The sequence below is a fragment of the Taudactylus pleione genome, unplaced genomic scaffold (assembly GCF_031769625.1).
Source record: "Taudactylus pleione unplaced genomic scaffold, aTauple2 ptg001138l, whole genome shotgun sequence".
In the NCBI taxonomy this organism is placed as follows: Eukaryota; Metazoa; Chordata; class Amphibia; order Anura; family Myobatrachidae; genus Taudactylus; species Taudactylus pleione.
In genome coordinates, this window is record NW_028285539.1 from 137127 (window position 1) to 159826 (window position 22700).

The window sequence follows — 22700 nt, forward strand, 5'->3', positions numbered from 1 at the left end:
CCAGCATCCCCGGATCGGTACCGGCGTTCTGGTACCAGCGGGGGTGTAGGGAAGACAGCATGGACGTCAGGACTGACTGTCCATGCTGTACATCCAGATGTGCAGCCACAGCTGCACTGAAGAAAGCTTCAGGGGCTCTTATAGCCCCCACTCAGACAGGTGCACCCGACGCCGGCCGGGCACCAAACTAAACTGAGGTGCCTTGGCCCGGGGGCGGGGTATAGGAGGGGGACCTAGTGCATCCTGGGAGGCTGAAAGCTTAACTCTTTGGTGCCCTGCGACTGACGTCACACCTATACCCCAAGGTATCCTGTGGATACCCTATGGACCCTGAAGTAGAAATACATCAGTACAAACTAATACATACTTGAGATTCCTGCAAGGTGGTAATTGAATGAAGTCAAATTTTATTACCTGAAAAATACAGTCCGTCGGAGGGATGTGGGATGGCTCGGTGGGGATTGTCTTCCCGACATTTTTCCTAAAATCAAGTCAGACAGGACATTGCTATCTTTCCAGCCTGAGAAGAAAAGCCGGGTGCACACCAATATGCTCTGACCAACTTGCACATACCTTCTTTTCCCACGTGAGTCAGACAATGCGCTGCCTCAGCCAGGCTTGGGTAGTATGCCTTGGGAACAACGGGCCTACCTTGTCCATCTCCCCAGAGTCCGGAGGACTCCTGAACACATACCTTCAATCGACAGACTGCAGTTTCCTGTAGGGAACACAAATTTTGCATCTCAATTAATTTCTGCATGTTTATTGTCTGGAAGACCATTACTTTATCAGTTAAGTTTATGCGCAACCCTGCTGCCCATTTGGCAGCTTCATCTGCTCTGTTATTGCCCATTGACACCGGGTCTTCCTCACATGTGTGGGCTTTCCATTTGATGACAGCTACTGCCTTTGGCAGATGAATTGCTTTGAGAAGTCCTTTTATGTCATGAGTGTGTGCGACTGGTGTGCCTGCTGCGGTCATAAAATTCCTAAGACGCCAAAGAGCCCCAAAATCATATACTACCCCGAAGGCGTACCTAGAGTCCGTGTATATATTAGCTGATTTACCTAGTCAGTTCACACACTCTCCTTCATGCCACCTATTCAGTCAACAGGTGAGTGAGGTGGACCAAGTGGTTCAGCTTCTACAACATCCTAGTCATTTACTAGAGCATAACCTGTACATAATTCTACTGTGTCCGTCTGCCTGTGACAACTCCCATCCATGTAAAACATCAAATCTACATTTTCTAATGGTGTATCACGTATGTCTGCTTTTGCAGTAAAAGTCTGATTCAAATACTCCATACAATCATGTGTGTCAGTATACCTGCAAAACTCACCTTCAACCAGAGACTCACCTTCCTCCACCCTTTGTGCATCCCGAGGCACATATGGTAAGTACGTGCTGGATTTAACGTATTGCACCTTTTAATGGTAATATTTGCAGGTGCCATTAGAGCTAGTTCCCATTTCATGAACCTTGCTGAAGAGACAGGTCTGGTTTGGGCAAAATTCAACAAAGCAGATACCGCATGAGTTGTATGGACAGTTGTATCATGCCCTAATACTACATCCTCGCTCTTATTTACCAGAAGAGAAGTTGCAGCTACACTTGTTAAACACGTTGGGACTGATCTTGCTACAGTGTCCAATTGTGCACTGTAGTATGCTACAGGTCTGCTAGCATCACCATGTTTCTGTGTGCGGACACCTGCTGCACAGCTATCAGCTTCCGTACAAATAACTCAAAGTTTTTCATAATCTGGTATTCCCAGGGCAGGTGCTCTTGTCAGACTATCCTTAAGGTTAAGGAAAGTCTGCGCTGTGTCCTGTGTCTGACACACAGTCGAATTTTGAGGACGAAACTAAATTACTGAAATGGTAAGGCCAAAATAGAAAAACCTGAGATCCACGTCCTGCAGTATCCACACATGCCCAAGAAGGTACGGATTTGCTGTTGGTTTTGGGGCAGTGTCATGATCTGTATGGCCCGTATTCTGTCAGTTGTCAAGTGTCGTAGCCCCTGGGTTAGACAGTGTCCCAAGTATTTGACCCTAGTCTGGCATGGCTGTAATTTGTCCTTTACAACCTTGTGCCCTGTTTGTGAGAGATGGAGCAACAATAGTTTTGTATCATTTAAACATGACAAACAAATCAGAGCACAACAACAAATCATCTACATATTGAATGAGGACAGACCCATTGCTTAGTTGAAAAGATTGCAGACAGTCATGTAAAGCCTGAGAGAAAATACTGGGGCTATCTATGAAACCCTGGGGCAATCATGTCCATGTATATTGTACCCGTCTGTAGGAAAATGCAAACAGATATTGACAGTCAGGGTGAAGAGGAAATGAGAAGAAAGCAGAACGTAGATCAATGACAGTGAAGTGGGTTGCAGACGGTGGAATTTGCATGAGGATGACAGCTGAATTGCGCACTATGGGGAATTGGCTTTCAACAACTTTGTTAACCCCCCTAAGATCCTGTACTAATCTATAGCCTCTCCCCCCAGTCTTCTTCACTGGAAAAATGGGACTATTGGCTGGACTAGCTGTACGAATTAAAATCCCCTGTTGCAGTAACCTCTCAATTATGGGATAAACCCCTAACTCCACCTCTGGCTTTAATGGGTACTGAGGGATTTTTGGAGCCTGCCTACCACTCTTCAAGTTAACCATTACAGGGTCTACATTTCCCATCAATCCAGTGCCCTGTCCATCTTTGGTCCAGAGGGAACCCAGTATTTGCATTAACATTTCTTTTAACTGAGATGGATTTTGTTCTAACACGGCAGAGTGCAACATTAACCTTTGTGGTGTATCCAATATATCCTGTACCTCATTCACAACCTTTTCCGGCATATCTAGGAATATACATACCATCAGGGGTACAGTATATGACACATCCCATTTTACACAGCAAATCCTTTTCCAGCAGGTTAGTAGGAGCCGCCGCTGCCAGGAGAAAGGAATGCTTGGTGTGCAGCGGCCTGATAGTAACCTCTGCAGATCTGGTTAGAGGGTAATGCTGTACCCTCCCCGTTACTCCCATTGCTGCTATGGTTTTATTGGTAACCTGTAAATTAAATTAGAATTTATCACAGATCTGGTCACCCCTGTATCTACAAGAAAAGGGTGTTTAATACCAGATATATCAACTGTCATTGTAGTTTCTTCCCTAGTATTCTCAGTTAACCTGACTGGCTGTAGACTACAGGTATGACCTGACCCCTAGCACTGACTATCATCCTCCAGCAGAGCGTTGCTGTCACTATGTGAGCGGGTGACCGTTGGAAATTCCCTGAATCTTGTGAGTGTTCTCTCTGAGTGTACCTGGGTGTTCCCTTCTTAGGTGACCCCCGATTTCTCAATTTACAGTACAGGTTGTCTCCCATATCCAAATATTCCGAAATACAGAAATTTTTTGGCATGACAGATAATTAAACCTTTGATTTTTGATGGTTCAATGTACACAAACCGTGTCTAAGGCACAAATTATTAAAAATATTGTATAAAATTACCTTCAGGCTGTGTGTATAAGGTGTATATAACACAAATGCATTCTGTGTGTATATTGGGGTCCTATTCCCAAGATATTTCATTATGGTATGCAATTATTCCAAAATACGGAATATGCCATTATCTAAAATACCCCTGGTCCCAAGCATTTTAGATATGGGAGACTCAACCTGTAACCGCTGTGTGTCCTTTTTTACAATTAAAACACCTTACTGTATTAGCCCGTTGCTGGAATGTGTTGCAAGACTGTGGCTGTGTATGTGATCCCTCTAGAGCCTGAGCCTGAATGCTCACTACCATTAACTTCTCACTCAGTGCCTCTTTCCTCCTGCCAATGTTCTTGTCATGTTCTATGGCTGACTCTCTAAGTGCATCTACCGTAATTCCTCTCCAGTTAGGTAGAGAGGTGTGCACTCTAGTTTTTAGATTATCCTTGAGACCATCCATAAGTACCGTAACAGCTACTTCCCTGTGATGTACATCATCCTTTATATCTTCTATCCCAGTGTACCGGGTTATTGCTAGCAGCGCTCGGACAAAACAATCTGATGCAGATTCACTACCCTTTTGTTTGTTTAATAGTAAAGATTTTACTCCAGTTAACTGGGAAATATATAGCCAATTGCGTTATTATACATTTTATATTTGCCTGGTTATCCTCATCCGTCAAGGATTCATCCTCCTCCAAAATACAATACTTAATCAACTTCTGCACCTCAATATTGGAGGGGAGACAGGCCCTTAACACCACTTGCCAATCCTTATTGGTTGGCTCATGAGCATTACCTAAATCTTTAATAAATTTCTGGCATTTGGCTAACTCTTTCCTAGGGTCTGGAAAACCTGAACTAATTGAATGTAATTCTGCTCTCGTCCATGGACAATACATTTGTACATTCCTTATGGGAACTACAACATCTTTATCCGGTTTCCCATTGGGAACTGCAATTGTACGGACAGGATGTGCACCTACCACATCACTTTGTTCAGGATTACCTCTCCTAGTACGGTCTCCACTAGTCTCACTAATTTCAGCAGCTGGCCCTGCTGGTTGGATCGCTGCCTTTCCTCTCTGTGGAACATCTATTATATTTAACAGCATGTGTAATGGCTGAAATTACAGTAGGTTCATCTTCTACCAAAACATTTTCCTTGAGGGGACTTAAATCAGGATACAAGTTACTTATTACGATTTTTTATTTTATTTTTGGTATCGGCTGTACTTTCACCTGCGGTCGCATATGTCGGCCGAGGTGCGCTTATGCTGTCTCCTTTATGCACAGCGACGCCACCTAGCAGCGTGGGTACGCTACCGGGTGACCATCTTGCTTTGCGGCATGAGTACGCTATTTGCAACGTGCTACTATTTTGCAGCGTGAACACACTACTTTGCGGCATGTGTACGCTGCCTAGCGGTGTGAGTACGCTGCTTTGCGATGCACATACAACACTGTGCCATATTTTACCCTCGTGCTGCCATTACTTTAAACAATCATTATACTTTACTCTTTTCTTCAAAGATTAAACTAAACATATGTTATCTCTAACTGTATTTAGTACCTCCGAATCGAAACTGCCAACTTTGGGAAAGGGTTTCACACATTCTTTGGTCATCTTGACCCATATGTCACAGTATGCAGTAGTGTACTCACCATACTTCACATTCATTATGTACCTTGCCGACCCAGTCGGCCAATTCATAAACAGCATCTTAACCGCCATCCCTAGCGACTGCTTAGCACCCATCTGGGACAACGCTTTGCTACTTTCGCTAAAGATTTCGACCGGTGGACGAATTACAACAAGCTGCATCCACGCACTTCTACCCACTGTGCACAAACGACCGCTAAGCGTTTTCTCAGTTTTGCACAAATGAGGGAACAGAATCTAGCCTATACTATACTCCTGCTTTCCAGACGAATTATACCAAGCTTCGTCTACTGGTTCCTACTTTGAGTTACTTTCCACTGGTAGAATCTAAGTATTACACCACTTAGCCTTGCCAGTGATTTCCTCCCACGACCCCCAAGTCACAATCACGGTTTCCACTACCGTGCGTTCCGATCACATTGCCCAGAGACACTACAACTTATCAATGGACTTTGAGATTACTATTGGGGGTTCGGCCGAGAAAAAAATCCTTCGTTTTCCTCGCTCAGTTATTCCTGCTATGTATACTGCTTCAGCTTGCCCTATCCGCCTCTTGGACACCTTAGCTGGCCCTGTCTATTACCAACAGTTCAACAATCAAAAAAAACCTTTTCCGTTTTTTTCCTTTATCACATAAGCATACGTTCACATTCATATACCTTTGTTTTCTGCGCAGAAAAATGCTTTCCCTAGTGGCTGTACCTATTCAGAGGATTTTAACAAGTGATACAAGACTATTACGATTGTTTAAACATACGGCAGTAATACAGGGAAGATGCATACGCTATTTGCGAATCGCCTATTGCAGCGCAGTGTGACACTAAAAGAAACTGACTTCTCTCTTGTCCCTGGATTCTAATCAGCGCTCCTTAGATCACCCAAAGAACGGATATTCGATTTTACAACACGGAGTACAAAACAGGTTTAAAACACAGTGCGTTCTTACCCATATGTGACGCGTCCACCCTTTGTTGAGGGATCGAAATCCGGTCGTCGCTTTGAGTAATTTCCGGTAGCGTGTCTCAAGGCCGAGCCCCATCTATTTATTCCTAATGGTCGCTAGTCGCTATTTAGCACTGCAAGTCGCTTAAGAAAGAATTGCTTTCCAGTCCAATCGTGTGGTTAAATAGCACAAAAAATTATTTATGTAAAGAAAAAGCAACACGATGAAAGATTTAACAATTAGAGTAAAAAGCAATAATAATAGTACAAGCCGATACATACGCATGCACACTGGTCTCAGCATACAGTCATCAATCCAGAAGTCTGTGATCACCAAAGAGGATGTCTGAACACTGGGATCGGGACGCAGCTTATATACCTTACAGAGTTCTACGTTAACAAAGGGACTAGTTGACAAGTTTCCATTGGTTCTTGCTTCTGGATAATCTGGTCATTGGTCGATTCATACGGTGTCATCAGGGGCATGGCTCAGTTCTCCAACCGTCTCTTTGTGTAGCTTCCCGCCGAACTGGTTAATACTGGCTACAACACTACATGCATGTTATCACATTTCTATCCAATAACTGCCTATCATCCATAACTAGTGGAAGCATGATGCGACTTCCTTGCCGATAGATACAGATGTCTGCAATTAAACAGGGATTAGTATGATACCAAACGTGACATGTCCACTATATTCTAAACCTTAGATCTCGTTTAAGTACATATTACATCATAATTATTAACTAAAAATACTTTTAATAACACTGGTTATTAACTATAATGTGTGGAAACCATCTTGCACATATGTGTCCGCATATGGGCGTGTTGAAATAGCAACTATATACAAATGAGCGTCCGTGTGTGAGTATGTGCATACGCATATGAGCGTCCGTGTATACAAGTATATATACATTTATATGTGTGCGTTATGTGCATCAGTGTATGTGTGTTGTTAATACGCAGTTTAGCACATCGGATTGCGCAATGCAAAGTAGTGTCGTGGAAACACAGTCAGACCATAGACGATTAGATAGTCAGATAATAATTGCACAACGATCATAACCAATTAATTGACTGACAGTGACGCTAGGACATTGCAAAGGCAAATTCTGGAGTTGGGAGCTGGGGCTAGCGTATTTAAAAAGTGAATTAATGTGTGCGTGTGTATATGTTTAAAAATATAATGTGCACATCTGCAGCCAGATTTGAGGGGCCATTGACGCAAAAGCTCAGCAGATTGCAGGTAAAAATGTTTTAATGTATCTTAACATGTAATATCTTAATGCGCTGTGCGCAGTTGTACAATCGCCATTTTTGGGAAACGGATGTTTAAACGTAGGAACTATGCATGTACAGGAATGTATAAGGAATTGCCATCTTCTAGGAAATTGGATAATTATACTGACCTAACAAAGTCTATGAAATTGACCAACTTTGTTTACAGCCATGCACTCCACAGCGTAGTCATGTATTTTTAAGGGGTTAGGATACAGTAATGTATGCTTAATCAGATTGTGTTTGGAAAAACTGGTTTGGGTGGTATATGTATGAAAGGAGAAAAGGAAGCTGTTCACCTTCTTTAAAATTTAAGATGCATTTTAGATTTTGTGAGAAAGTTGAATTGCTTAAGGGACACAGGGTGGGCTGTGGTATTGTGTGTAGGAATAGGATAAAAAACAGTGAGTGTGTATCCTTCTGAATATTAAGGATTTTACTTCTGTATGCTGTGATACCCCCTACCACCATTTGCAATGGGAAGTGTCTTTTTCAAGACATTGAGCAATAAACATCTTTTCATTAAGATGACGCATCTACTTGTATCTTGTGACAAACAGAATAGCGCAAAACGCTTCTCCGTTCTCTGTTGTTTTGGATTGAGCCCAGTGTATCCAAGCTAAAGCCCTCTGCCAGCTACTCTGCAGAAACTGGTCCATGGTGAGGGGCCAGAGGAAATTAGCTGACATTATCCTGGAAGTGTTACAGCAGTGTCTCCACACATACCCAGAAGTAGCAGTTCCCAAGTGCGGGTGATAGAAGCTTGGTGGTGGCAGTCAGTTACACACCCACTGTTCAGTGGGTGGAGTCAGTAAAAGGCCATCACTGACGGTAAAAAGTGATTTCTAATATTCCAAGATCCAATTGCACCAAAAATAATCTGTGATCGCCTGGGAGGTCAGGTCATCCGGTCACATAAGCATTAGAGATTCCCAGTGTTAATATAAAACAAGAGATATGGTAAGAACTTACTTTTACCTGTTTCTACGAGGTCCACAGGGTTGGCCTTGGGGTATAGCTGGATTTGGATCCACGGGCACCACGCAGTTAAAGCTTTGCTGCTCCCAGGATGCACTGGGTCCATCCTCCTATATACCGTGCCCGAGCCACAGGCACCTCAGTTGGTAAGTAGCCAAAGCCAGAGGAGACAAAAACAGAGCGAAGGAAGACTGGAACACACAAGAACCATACTCACGGAAAGGGAGACGGAAAACCGGTGACCAGCCACTTAGCCCATTTGAAGCCAGGTGCGTCAGGACGGGTGCCCTATGGACCTCGTAGAAACAGAGATAAAAGGTAAGTTCTTACCATATCTCTTGTTTTCTACTTCAGGTTCCATAGGGGGTCCATAGGGTTGACCTTGGGGATGTCCCAAAGCAGTTCAACTAAGGGTGGGAACGCTCCTGTGCTGAAAGGAGAATCCTGTGCCCGAAGGATGCATCCTGAGAGGCGAACGTGTCAAACTTATAGAATCGTAGAAAAGTCTGTATGGAAGACCAAGTGGTGAACAGCTGAGGCGCCACGGCCAGCAACCCACAAGGAACCCACAGACCAAGTGGAATGAGCCTTAACAGCGGCTGGGACAGGTAACCCCGCCTGGTAATAAGCCTCACAAATAACTAAACGAAGCAAATGGGCCAAAGTTTGCATGATGGCAGGCCAACCCCTCTTGTGAAAACCAAAGAGGACAAAGAATCAGATCTACGAACGGAACTAGTGCGATCAATATAAACCTTGAGAGCAAAGACAACATCTAAGGAAGCCTCACCAGCCGAGAGATTAGGTGACTGAAATGCCGGCACCACAATTTCTTGATTAATCTGGAACTTGGAGACAACCTTAGGAAGAAAAACCGGACAGGTGCGAAGAACTGCCCTGTCCTGGTGAAAAATCAGAAAAGGCGAACGGCAAGAGACTGCGCCTAGTTCTGACACCCTTCTGGCTGTAGCAATTGTCAAGAGACAAAAAAATAAACAGTCTTAAGTGTCATCCATATGAGCTCCATCGACTCCAGAGGCTCAAACGGAAGAACCTGCAAGGCCCGAAGGACCATCGCCAAATCCCAAGGAGCCACTGGTGGAACAAAGGGAGGTTGAATCCGGAGGACACCTTGGAAAAAAGTACGGACATCAGGCAGAGTAGCGATTCTACGCTGGAACCATACAGAAAGTGCGGACACATGAGCTTTCAATGAAGCGAGGCGTAAACCCAAGTCCAAACCAGACTGAAGAAACGCCAAAATCCTAGAAACCCGAAGAGCGTGACCGGACAACTGGAAGGCCCAGTACACGGCCCGAAGTTCGAGAATATTGATGGGAAGCACCGCTTCTTCCGCTGTCCAACATCCCTGAAGTGAAAGTGGACCCGACACCGCCACCCAACCCCGAAGACTGGCATCAGTCATGAGAAGGACCCAGTCCAGGATCCAAAAGGGGCAGCCCTTGGTGAGATGAGTTGTCTGAAGCCACCAGGTCAATGATAGGCACACCTCCAGAGTCAATACAAGCATTTGCGTCCTGATTCGGTGAGGCAACCTCTTCCATTGAATAGAATCAGCCCTGAAGGGGCCTGGAATGGAATTGGGCATACTCCACCATGTAGAATGTCGACACCATGGACCCTAGAACTCTCATTGCCAAGTGCACTGACACCTGGGAACTCTTTAGACAACTGCTCACTCGCAGTTGTAGAGAGGCAACCTTTTCCGGAGTCAGGAAGATCCGTTGCTGACGGGAGTCTAGAAGGGCTCCCAAATGAAACATCATCTGTTATTGAATGAGAGAGGACTTCTTCCGGTTTACTAGCCACCCGTGCGCTTGGAGACAAGCGATCGCCAGGTGCAGATGTTGTAAAAGGACCTCCGGAGAACCGCCCAGCAATAGGAGGTCGTCTAGATAAAGCAAAAGCAGTGTACCTTGGCTGCGCAGATGTGCCGCCATGACAGCTAGCGTTCCCGCTACGCTGTTTTAGCGGGGCGAGGCGCCCTGCCCTCCTTCTGGAGGGCAAAAAGCACCCTGCTCTCCAGAAGGAGGGCAAAAAGCGCCCTGCCCTAACAGCCTGCGGGTGCCGTCTTCACCCGCGGGTCGCAGTGTCCCGCGGGTGGAGAAATGTGCGGTGACCCGATCACCGCAGGAGAGTAGACGCCGGGCGCATGCACCCGGCATCTATTCTTCCTGTCTGCAGCGCTTGGGGGCTGCCCGGTGTGTCCGTAAGTGCCGGGCACGCCCCCAAGTACAATGTCAAGGGGACGAGTCTTATAGACACGCCCCCTTTTCATGGTCATGCCCCCTTTTCGGACGCGCGCGCGCACAAAGTTGCCCTCTCTAGCTCCGGCGCCCTGCCTGCCGCCGGAGCTAGAGTGAACACTAACAGCCATCACTTTTGTTAACACCCTCGGAGCCATGGAAAGACCAAAGGGTAGAGCCTGGAACTGGTAGTGAAGATGTTGTATAGCAAACCTCAGATACTGCTGGTGTGAAGGGGCTATAGGAACATGGAGGTAGGCGTCCTGGATATCCAGGGACACCATATAATCCCCTGGTTCCATAGCTAGAATGATTGAACGCAAAGTTTCCATCCTGAACGTAGGCACTTTGAAGTACTTGTTCAATGATTTCAGGTTGAGAATGGGCCGATGAGACCAATTGGGTTTCGGAACCAGAAATAGAGAAGAGTAGTAACCTGTCCCACGTTGAGATGGCAGAACGGGAACAACTACCCCTGCTTTCAACAAGGACTATGGCTTCCTGGATCAACAATGCCTTGGTCTTGTCTAGGAAAAGGCTCATGCAGAAGAAAAGCTGAGGGGGTCTGTACCGGAAGGACAGGGCAGACTTGGATGACAGAACAGTGCCTTGTGAGGCTTGTCACTACGCAACATGGATTGAAAAGCCAAATAGGAGGCCGCCAAACTCTGTACAGAATTGGAGAACACATCGACCCACGGGGGATTAGCTGGCGGGAGACCTTGAAAAGGGATGAGACTGCTGCGTCATAGGAGGAGACTGCACATACATACATACCTAGGGAACCCCGCATATGGATGAACTGTCTGAGGCCTAGGGGGAGACTGCAACAAATGCAGTACACTCGGAGAAGAAGGGATGGCGGGTTGTGGTAACCCCCTATGGGGGAGGGAGGTCGGAACTGCCAGATGGTCCGCAATGGAAACCAGCACTTGGGGAAAACATCACCCAAGGTGGATCCTGTCCCAAAGTTGCGGGATTAGAGGGACCCGGTAACTGACGGCACCTGGCACACACACCACCTGCGCTAAATCCTCCATACTCCCCACTGCAGCACAGAGTCTACAAGTGAGCAAATTGGGAGCCGCCGAGTGCTCAACTTCCTCATCAGACATGCTCAACAATAGATATAACGATATATACCCAAAGATATATAGCAAAACAATCCGGGAAGCGGGCGCTCACAAGTGTGCAGCACACAAGTCCACTAATATGGCAACGTGTAGCACACAACAGTATGTGACCGACCTCAGAAATACGTGAATTTGTATATGCGAGATCCTTGAAAGTCCCGTTACACACACACACACCTGCTAGGGCTGGAGGAGAAGGAAAGGAATAGGTATAGACTGACAGTACAGTAGAAATACAGCAGATACAGTCAGCACTAGCAAAAAGTCACATACAATGCAGAAAGTAAAAACAGCCTGCAACTGTGTCACTACAATCAACCTCCCAGATTCAGTGTCTGGGAGGGCTATAAGGCTGTGTACACTAACCTTTTGAAGGGGAGAGGTACACAGGGGGATCGACCTTACAGCACCGGAGAGATCTGCGCTGCCCACCCTTACAAAGATGGCTGCCGGAGACCTCAGAGGAGTGGCCGCAGGAGGAAGCAGCTCAGCGTCGCCAGTACACATGAGAAAAGGCGCGCTGAGCTGAGGAAACAGGGAAGGCTCTCTCTCATGGCTAGTGATTAACCCCCGGGACGCCGGTTCCTGTTTACCGGCAGTTGGTCCCTGGTGGTCCAGTGGTCTGGCGGGGTATGCCTGAATGGTGGAGCCGGCCGCCACTTACTAGCGCCTCCGGTCTATCCCCAGAGACTGGAGGCAAAGGACTGCATGTGAGAAGGCTGCATACCAGCGGGTCACCGCAAGCAGCGACCCGCGGCTTACCTTATCCCTGGCACGTCCGGCAGCAGTCCAGGGAGAGCCCAGAGCCTGTGCTAGTGTAGGCTCTGGGGTCGGTCCCGCCGCGATCCCCAGATCAGTACTCTCATCGCGGCGCCAGCGGGGTTGGAGGAGCGGCAGCTTAGACGTCCAATGGACAGTCTGAAGCAGCCACTCAGAAATAGTGTTAAATTTATTAAATTAAGTTCAAGCTTAGGGGCTGCCCAGCAGCCCCCCTGCGCTAGGGTGACCCGACTCCAGCCAGGCACCAACTAAAACCGAGGTGCCTGTGGCTGGGGTATATAGGAGGATGGACCCAGTGCATCCTGGGAGCAGCAAAGCTTTAACTGCGTGGTGCCCGTGGATCCAGAACCAGCTATACCCCAAGATCAACCCTGTGGACCCTGAAGTAGAAACATTGTTACAAGTTAGATTTAAGGACAATAATTATTGGTTTGTACCAACATCTCTACTGACGAGTGTCCCATCCATACACACTCCACCACCTACTGTAGTATCTCTCACATCTATTTCTAAAAAAACGAAATTTTGTTTACAGAATATGAAAACACTTATATGTGGATGACAGTGGGCCTGATTCAGAGCCACTCGCACGATGTGTGTCCGATAACCGACAGCAATACTGACACATGTCCTTGTCCTGTTCCTTAAGCATAAAAGAGCCAACAGGGCAAATGCACTGAATACCTCATACTTATTTCAGACAAGAGGAAAAGGTTTTTATTCATTAAATACCGTACATTTCTAGAAGACATTATCTGCATGTTATATGCCAATGAACGTATAAAACATTTTTCAGTTTAAAAACCATAGAATGCCAGTAACAGTCTAAATACTAAAATGGAAGATTGGCACACATGCTTTACATCATTTTAGCCTTTATAAACCTTCACTTCTGGAGATTCAGCCTCCCAGTTACTGCAGACTTTGATATCCATTAATCACCTGGATTTTCATTATTCAAGATGCGGCTGTACTTTTTTTTTTTTTTTTTTTTAAAGATCAAATACTTAACTCACCTGGTTGGAAGTGTGGGCTGCTTATAAGTATTCTTCAGCACAGACACATTGTCCTTTAAGGCAGCTTTATTTTCTTTAGTCTCTCCCCAAGGTTTAAGTTTACCTTTGAAGTATGAAAGCAGCATTATAGAATATAGTCACAAAATTCAATTACAATTCTGTAAGAATAACAAAGCAAATAGTTACTTTTGAGTAAGTCTCAATATACATTCTCCAGAATATGGTCTAGTATGTACTCTCCTCCCTTTGTCTTCCAGGTGCTATAGGCATTATTTAGGTGAGGGCAGAAGACAGACTCTGATAGTGAATATTTACCCAATGTAGTATCGTTAACATTTTTAAGGACACCAAAATGCATACAGAAAAAGGAGCTGCAGCAGAAATAGGAGTCCAGCAATTAGCCAACTCAGCAGTTAGGGACAAAAAGAAACCATAGTACTCCAACAGCAAACAACGCTAGTGGCTATTCAGCCGCTGGGACCTCATACCCATTCCCACAGAAGTACAAAAATCCCCATTGATTTTGCATATATTGTGGGGACATTTGAACCATAGGGACCCTATGGCAGGTAATGTTTGATGCTGCTGAATGAAAAATTTTCTTTGGACGCAAAACCAATGAACCTGTAACACTGATCATGTGGACAAGTTGGATGCCCAGCAGAGCTTCTCCATCGAGACACCGTGCCACACGCCATCCAAGAGACACTTAAAGAACTAGTGAAATGTGCACGCATTTCGGGAACAAGAAAAAAATTCTCCAATATATGCTTGCAGTAATCCTGAGATAAGCCATCTAGCAAATATTTGTTTGGTCGCAGACATTATAGAGGGATAGAAATTCCCTTTTTAAGAAACCAGGAGTTTTAGCCAGATACATTTTTATGACCCGGGTATCCTACTGTGGATGTGCAGTCATAGGCCTCACATGTGCAAGCCAAGGGGATCACTCTCAGGGGTTTTAGAAAAGGGACCATTGGCTTCTATAGATGGCATTGTCTATCTGGTACAAGCTCCAAAAACTTTGGGGAATGCGACAAACCTCTGATAGTGGCAGTTTTCTGAGTTTTGACCATATTTTACCCTTAGTACATCCTGCCATTAGTGTGTTCAGGTACACTTTAATAGCCTGGTCCCAGGGTGACAGTTAACCTCTTTACACCAGAGTTTAAATATACTTTATTCACCATTCATGGCACAATTAATACAAAAAATTGTACACAAATAGGAGATGGAGGATGTAAAAATATTCACATATAGGTCTGACTCAGTCCTGTAACCAGCCCATTGTTAATGGTGCAGAAATGTAGTCAGTGCTTCTGCCATTTTGGACTGTTTATGCACTGTCGGTAATCTATTGTACCTTTATCAGAGACATGGCTTAGTGAACAAGGCCATAAATAGGTTTTATATGCAGAATTAGTTTTTTCTGGAAATAACAGAATAAATGAAGCATAGAATTAATCGCTGGAGCATTAATGACCATATAGTGCTCCTTTAACTCTCTAAATTGAAGTTTGATCCTCAGATGAGTTTGACATATCTGCTTGGATTTAGTGGTACAATCAGCCAGAGGCACATGACTTCTATAGGATGTGTGCAGAGAAGCACAAGAGCCAGACTTTAGAGCTGCACACTCTGCTCCCACCATCATGTTGATTAGAAGAAATAAAGCTATATTACAGCCATTCTGTATTAGTATAAAGGCCATGTTCCAATACAAATATCTAAGGATCAAAGCTTGATCACTAAGGGTACATAGGTAGATTAATGTTTAGGCTTTCTAGATCACCTCAAACACATGCAGCTACTGGAGTAGGTCTACACACATTTACAATGATAAGATTCATATGGAAAATGCAATTAAAGTGGATACATTATCAAACACTATTTTCCCCATTTTTCCCCATTAGACTACATCCAGCTTCAGATAGGATCACAACTACATATTTACTATTGGTCTATCATAATAAAAGGATGCTCACCTTTGTGTGGCTGGTATCCAAGTGGACGGGTCAAACTCGCCTGAAGGTCAAACTTCAATTTTTTGTTGGTGTTTGGAGTAGTCTGAGTAGTAAATTTTATGGAAGTAGTAACTAAAAAGAAAGAAGCCAATGAAAAATATATATAAAAAACACAACACTGACCCTGTTCCTTTACTCTGAAAAATGTTGATACTATACCTGGGATGGAGGTGGTGCACATAGAACTTTTGAACAGAGCCCTTCAAACACCTTGTTTATTTACATACCATTTCATTTTATACACTGTCATGCTCTGTGTGTTGAATAGTTCCTTGAATGCCATCTCCATCCCAAGTCCAAAATATGAAGATATATCGATCTAGAAAGGTCAAAATATTACAGGTACACCATAAATTTAGTTCAATTAAATTGTGGTGGCTTTACAGTTTTTGGCGATTACATTGAGCCTTTATGGATTTCACAGCAAGTTTGTCACTGGGGTATTATACTAGCCAACGTTATACAGATTGCTCATCTATGCACTCAGACATTTGGTACATTTCATAAAGGACAAACAGGAAGTAGAAGTATCTGCTACATGTTCAGGAAAGTTAATAGAATTAGGTACTGGTTCAAAAATAACCGCTAGTTGGAGCCAGAAGTAAACAAACAGGACACTGAATTTAAAGTAGATAAAGATGATACTTGGATTACAAGAATAATAAAGTTTACCATTGAGGCAGAAATGAATGAACAATTTAAGGATCAAGTTTAAATATTTTTTTATATATATATTTATTTGTTTAGACCAGCATAAAATGAAAAACAAAACACAATAATTAGGTTCAATATATTATGAACATCAATCGACACCCTGTCTACTGTGGCCCACTTTGTGTATCAGTTACTTCTGTGCCCCAATTCGCATCACACAAACGGCAGATTTTGAGCCCAAAGTGGACACAGGAGTACTAAGTAGGTTGAATTGGAGCTAGTAAATATCTGGAGAGTGCTGGAGTATCAGTTCCTACTATTGCTATTCTTCCACCACTACTACTGTGGAAAATCTGATCTAAGACAACCAGAACCAAGCGAGTCCACCCAGAGCTTCATAGCAATGAATAGCAACAGCAGAGTTTCTGTACCTATCCCCAACCCCCCCCCCCCACCCCCCGGGCAACCAGCCCTCATGGCCACACAACTAAGGGGGAACCCCGCAGGCAAACCTTCCCTCCACAGCCAAAAAACCCTGGGCAGACAAAGCCCCCGCCGGCCATGCATAGACCCTCTTATTGAAACTCTAGTCAGCGCAGGGGACACTCAGCACACGCACTTCTGTGCAGGAAATGGCCGCTGTAATAGAACTAGTTGGCAGGCCGACGAATCTCCGCTGGGGAACGGCTTCCTTCCTCCCTGCAAAATCTAGTCTCCAGGCAGAAAAATCTAGTGGCCATGGTAACCTGACCCCGTGATTTGTCAAGCTCTGATTTACACTAACATCTTTTACTGAAGATTTTTTTTTTATCTGCTTATTTAAATCACAATAGAATTTGCAGTTGGATTTATTGACAGTCTGAAGGATACCGCCATGTCACCAGCATAACAATGTAGAATATATCGATGTTCCTTTAATTTCCATATTGAACTAATTGCTGGACGATACAGGTGTCCCTCCTGCGCTGGATCTTATCCAACAGGGGGAACACTGGTTGTGGTTTCAGCAACAGCAGATTCAGTCACTTCTCTACCTTCCAACAGGGTTTGACTGTACTCTCACTCATTTGTTCACTACTCTTAGAAGTACACATCTCCTAGATTTGGATTAATGAGATATAAGGTATCTAATATACAATGATTGAATGTATTTAGTGCTCCACTGACGGTACAATACATGGATCAGACATTTGGAAGGAATGATTATATTACTGTACAGGTATATTAGTGAACTACTGGACACTATACATACTCTGCACGAGTGAGAATATATGAAGGGGCATTTGAAATGTTATACTGAAAAGTGCAAAACTGTTAAACTGACTTTATACAAGTCAGACATCTGGGAAGGAGCGATTTATACATAAACAACTTATCACTTAGATATGTCACTGTATGGTTGGATATTGTATATCTGCTGTATGTTAAACCTGCAAGATAGGGGATACATTACATGTTGTAATACAATGCTTGGAGGTACATTCTCTTCATGAGAATATAGCTTTGATTGATCCTTAATAGTACAAATGTTACTGTACATCTGAATTCATTAGCAATTGTTCTCTATACCAATATGGTATTATTACCGATGTACGCTTGAACTACTGAATAAAGTTGAATAATGATATTGTGACCCAGTGAATTTAACTAGAACCAAATAAGAGCAGCATGAGGAACTAGTGCCTACATTCGATACAATATAAAACCAATCCTATAAGCAGAGGGCTGTGATTAAGTTGCCCTTTGAACTTATCTTGAGGTACCACATATACTTGATTTCATTCCTATATAATTTTCTCCATAAATAAAACCAGGAGTGAAGAATTATAAGAATATAATATTCAAACCAAATTCATTAATATATAACCCACCAAAGGAAGGAGTCACACTATAAATTGTGTATGTATTTTATTGTGATTCATGAATGTTAGAGAAACATTTTAAACAAATATTAGGAAAAGTTACGTTTTAATACATATTATATAATACATGCTAAGAGTACTCCAGAAAGTACGTTTTTCAGCTTTTTCTTCAATAAGGGTCTATATTCGACTCTTGGGAGCACCACCAACTTGAGTTAATTTGAAACTCATGAGGATAAAAATACCTAGATGTTGGTCATCAGATTAAGAGATTTATGAATTTCCGTTTCTGTGCAGAATCCCTTTCCTTTCGATCTATAGTCTATACCAAAGAAAGGAAAACACACAGGGAAGAGGAGGAGCTGCGTTATATATACCAAGGCATTTTATCTAGCCTGTCACTAGATAAAGTTGAAAGGAGTGTGCTACTCTGCAAACTTTGTTCTCCAGGGAGTTCTCCCAAGATGGCTGCCGTCATCACTACTGTACATGTGCAGGGGCCATCTTGTCTGAACATGGTGGGAGATAGAAGTCTCCTACTTAGCTCCTATGAGAGACCAGGTTAATAACTACATATAAAGCTGTCCAAGCATCCCTGCATCTCTACCCACTTACAGGATACGCTCACTGGCAGGTGAGCTGTATAGAACCTTGCTCCGCTCAAATAACAGTTTGCATGTAACAGAGTACAGCTGTACCTTCTATACTTCAATAAACCAATACCATCGGTTAAGTAACTGGGCTGTTCATAGTTTGAGTCATCCGCTGGTTTGTGCCTACATAACTCTGCAAGAACACCTTAAATCTTCATAAACATGTGAACTCTTATTATAGGTTATGCTGGATTCATAAAAGCGGTCATAAAATTCATAAAGTTATGTAATACTACATCACGTTAGTCCACAACCATGTTAGTCTGTGACCGTCAATTTTACTGAATGTGCTAACTTTTGAGTTGTTTCAAATATCCCGAATTATTGGCATATACACTACCGTTCAAAAGTTTGGGGTCATTTAGAAATGTCCTTATTTTTGAAAGAAAAGCACTGTTTTTTTCAATGAAGATATCATTAATCAGAAATACACTCTATACATTGTTAATGTGGTAAATGACTATACTAGCTGCAAATATCTGGTTTTTAAAGGAATATCTACATACTGTAGATGTATAGAGGCCCATTTCCAGCAACCATCACTCCAGTGTTCTAATGGTACTTTATGTTTGCTAAGCGCGTCAGTGACTAATGTATGATTAGAAAACCCTTGTGCAATTATGTTAGCACAGCTGAAAACTGGTTTGCTTGTTAGAGAAGCTATAAAACTGGCCTTCCTTTGAGCTAGTTGAGTATCTGGAGCATCACATTTCTGGGTTCAATTATACTCTCAAAATGGCCAGAAAAAGAAAACTTTCAAGTGAAACGCGACAGTCTATTGTTCTTAGAAATGAAGGCTATATGTATGTTTTTGATATTTGGATAGATGTGGATGCTTTCTATTATGATATTCCCTGTTGCTTTGTTATGTGATCCTTATATTAAGATTGGTAGTGCTGGGGTATATTATTTAAGGGGGAGTAACAAGGACTACATACTGTACTACTCTTATCTCTGGACTCACTGGCTTGAATGGTGCTTTCAAGTTATTTTTGTTTAAAATGTTAGGTTAAAGAGTACTCAACATGTCCTGATATTTATGTATCATATTCTATTCTTGTGTATAATGCTATGTTTCTCCCCACTATATGTTATGTGTGTTTTCACATCTGCCTTAATTTAAACATTCTGCATTTTTGTATTTGATGTTAGGTGTAAGTTCAAAAATTCAATAAAGAATATTCAATTTAGAAATGAAGGCTATTCCATGCGAGAAATTGCCAAGAAACTGAACATTTCCTACAACGGTGTGTACTACTCCCTTCAGAGAACAACACTAACAGGCTCTAAACAGAGTAGAAAGAGAAGTGGAAGACCCGGTGCAAGAATACAAGTACATTACAGTCTCTAGTTTGAGAAAGACACGCCTCACAAGTCCTCAACAGGCAGCTTCATTAAATGGTACCCGCAAAACACTAGTGTCAATGTCTACAGTGAAGAGGAGACTCCGAGATGCTGGCCTTCTAGGCAGAGTGGCAAAGAAAAAGCCATATCTGAGACTGGCCAATAAAAGGAAAAATATGAGATATGGTAAGAACTTACCCTTGTTATCTCTATTTCTACGAAGTCCATAGGGTTCCACAGGATACCTTGGGGTATAGGTGTGACGTCAGTCATCGGGCACCAAAGAGTTAAGCTTTCAGCCTCCCAGGATGCACTAGGGTCCCCCTCCTATACCCCGCCCCCGAGCCAAGGCATCTCAGTTAGTTACCAAGCCATAGGCCGAAGGAGAAGGAAGAGAGAGAACAAAGATCTGGACACATACAAGAATCACATTCTAACCAGAGGGAGACGGAAAACCGGTGACCAGAGAAAAGCCCATCTGCAGCACAGGTGCGACAGGGCGGGAGTCCTGTGGAACCCTATGGACTTCGTAGAAATAGAGATAACAAGGGTAAGTCTTACCATATCTCATATTTTCTACTTCAGGGTCCATAGGGTATCCACGGGATACCTTGGGGATGTCCCAAAGCAGTATCCTTTAAGGGTGGGGACGCTCCTGTGCAGAAAGGAGAATCCGCCGTCCGAAGGAAGCATCCTGAGAGGCGAAGGTGTCAAACCTGTAATACCTCACGAAGGTATGGACAGAGGACCACGTAGCAGCCTTGCAGATCTGGACTGCAGAGGCACCACGTCGAGCTGCCCACGAAGGACCCACAGACCTAGTGGAATGAGCCTTCACAGAAGGAGGAACCGGCAGGCCTTCATGAAGATAAGCTTCAGAAATAGCCATACGGATCCAGGCTGCCAAAGTTTGCTTTGAAGCAGGCCAACCCTTTTTACGGAAGCCATAGAGGACAAACAAAGCGTCCGACTTCCGAAACGAAGAAGTGCGGTCAACATAAGTCCTTAAGGCCCGCACAACATCCAAAGAGGCCTCACCCACGGAAAGACCCGGTGAGTTAAAGGCCGGAACAACGATTTCCTCGTTAACATGAAACTGGGAAACAACTTTGGGAAGAAACTCGGGCCGAGTGCGGAGCACTGCCCTGTTCCCATGAAAAACCAAGAAAGGGGGTCTACAAGAAAGAGCCCCTAACTCAGAAACACATCTGGCCGAAGCAATAGCCAGAAGGAAAACAGTCTTAGCTGTTAGCCATTTAAGATCCACTGAGCCCAGTGGTTCAAACGGCGGTCCTTGGAGAGCCCTCAGGACCACAGCCAAATCCCAAGGCGCCACAGGTGGAACAAAGGGCGGCTGAATGCGGACAACACCTTGCATAAAGGTGCGCACATCCGGGATTGTAGCAATCCTACGGTGAAACCAAACAGATAGGGCCGAAAGCAGTACCTTCAAAGAAGCAAGGCGAAGCCCATGATCTCGCTTGTAGGAAGGCGAGAATCCGAGACAGACGAAACTCTCGCGCGGTGCATAACCTCTCGGTCGACACCACTGAAAGAACGTATGCCACACGCGATGGTATATCCTCGCGGAAGACGGTTTCCGAGCTCGCAACATGGTACGCACCACAGAGCTGGAAAACCCCCGGGTCCTCAGCATGGCCGTCTCAACAGCCACGCTGTCAAAGACAGCCAAGTCAGGTCCGGGTGAAGACAAGGACCCTGAGACAGAAGGTCCGGTCGTAGCGGCAACCGCAGTGGACTGTCCACGGACAGACCCTGAAGGTCTGAGAACTAGTGGCGCCTGGGCCACGCGGGAGCTATCAACAGGAGCGTCCCTCCTTCCTGTTTGAATTTCCGGATTACCCGTGGAAGAAAGGAGACCGGAGGGAACAGGTATGCGAACCGGAACGTCCACCGGACGGACAGAGCATCCACCAGAGACGCCCCTTCGTCTCTTGTGCGAGACCCCTACACCGGCAACTTGTTGTTGTGCCGGGACGCCATGAGGTCGATCTCTGGAAGACCCCACCTGTCCACCAGCAGTTGAAAAACATCCAGCTGCAGGGACCATTCCCCCGGATTTACGTCCTGGCGACTTAGAAAGTCCGCCTCCCAATTTAGCACTCCCGGGATGAAGACCGCTGATATGGCCGGAAGATTGCGCTCCGCCCAAACCAGGATCCGAGAGACCTCTACGAGAGCCGCCCGACTGCGGGTTCCTCCTTGCCTGTTTATGTAGGCCACGGTGGTAGCGTTGTCCGACCGATGTGCCTGCTGGAGAGCATTGAAGACCGCACGGATTTCCAAGATATTTATGGGAAGCTCCGCTTCTGTCGGCGTCCACCTGCCCTGGAACAAGTGTGGACCCGAAACCGCTCCCCAGCCCCGAAGACTAGCGTCCGTTGTCAACAGGACCCAATTTGGAACCCAGAACGGACGTCCCTTGTTGAGGTGGGTCGTCTGTAACCACCAAGCAAGGGACTGGCGAACCTCCGGGGTGAGCACAATCGTCTGGGACTTCAGAGACTGAGGCAGCCCGTTCCACCTGGACAGGATCAGGTGCTGCAGAGGTCTGGAGTGAAACTGGGCGTATTC

General features: G+C 44.6%; 1 protein-coding gene across 2 annotated transcripts in view; it reads right to left on the minus strand.

Annotated features, from left to right (window-relative positions):
* The window catches only part of NUSAP1 (nucleolar and spindle associated protein 1), a 128760-nt gene that overhangs the window by 12394 nt on the left and 93666 nt on the right, over positions 1 to 22700 (minus strand). For both annotated transcript variants that reach the window (XM_088462044.1, XM_088462045.1), the window contains exons 9-10: positions 15554 to 15664; positions 13569 to 13671 (exon numbers count right to left, since the gene is read on the minus strand). In XM_088462044.1, the coding sequence (XP_088318170.1) occupies positions 13569 to 13671; positions 15554 to 15664 (214 nt within the window). The remainder of the gene's footprint in view (positions 1 to 13568; positions 13672 to 15553; positions 15665 to 22700) is intronic.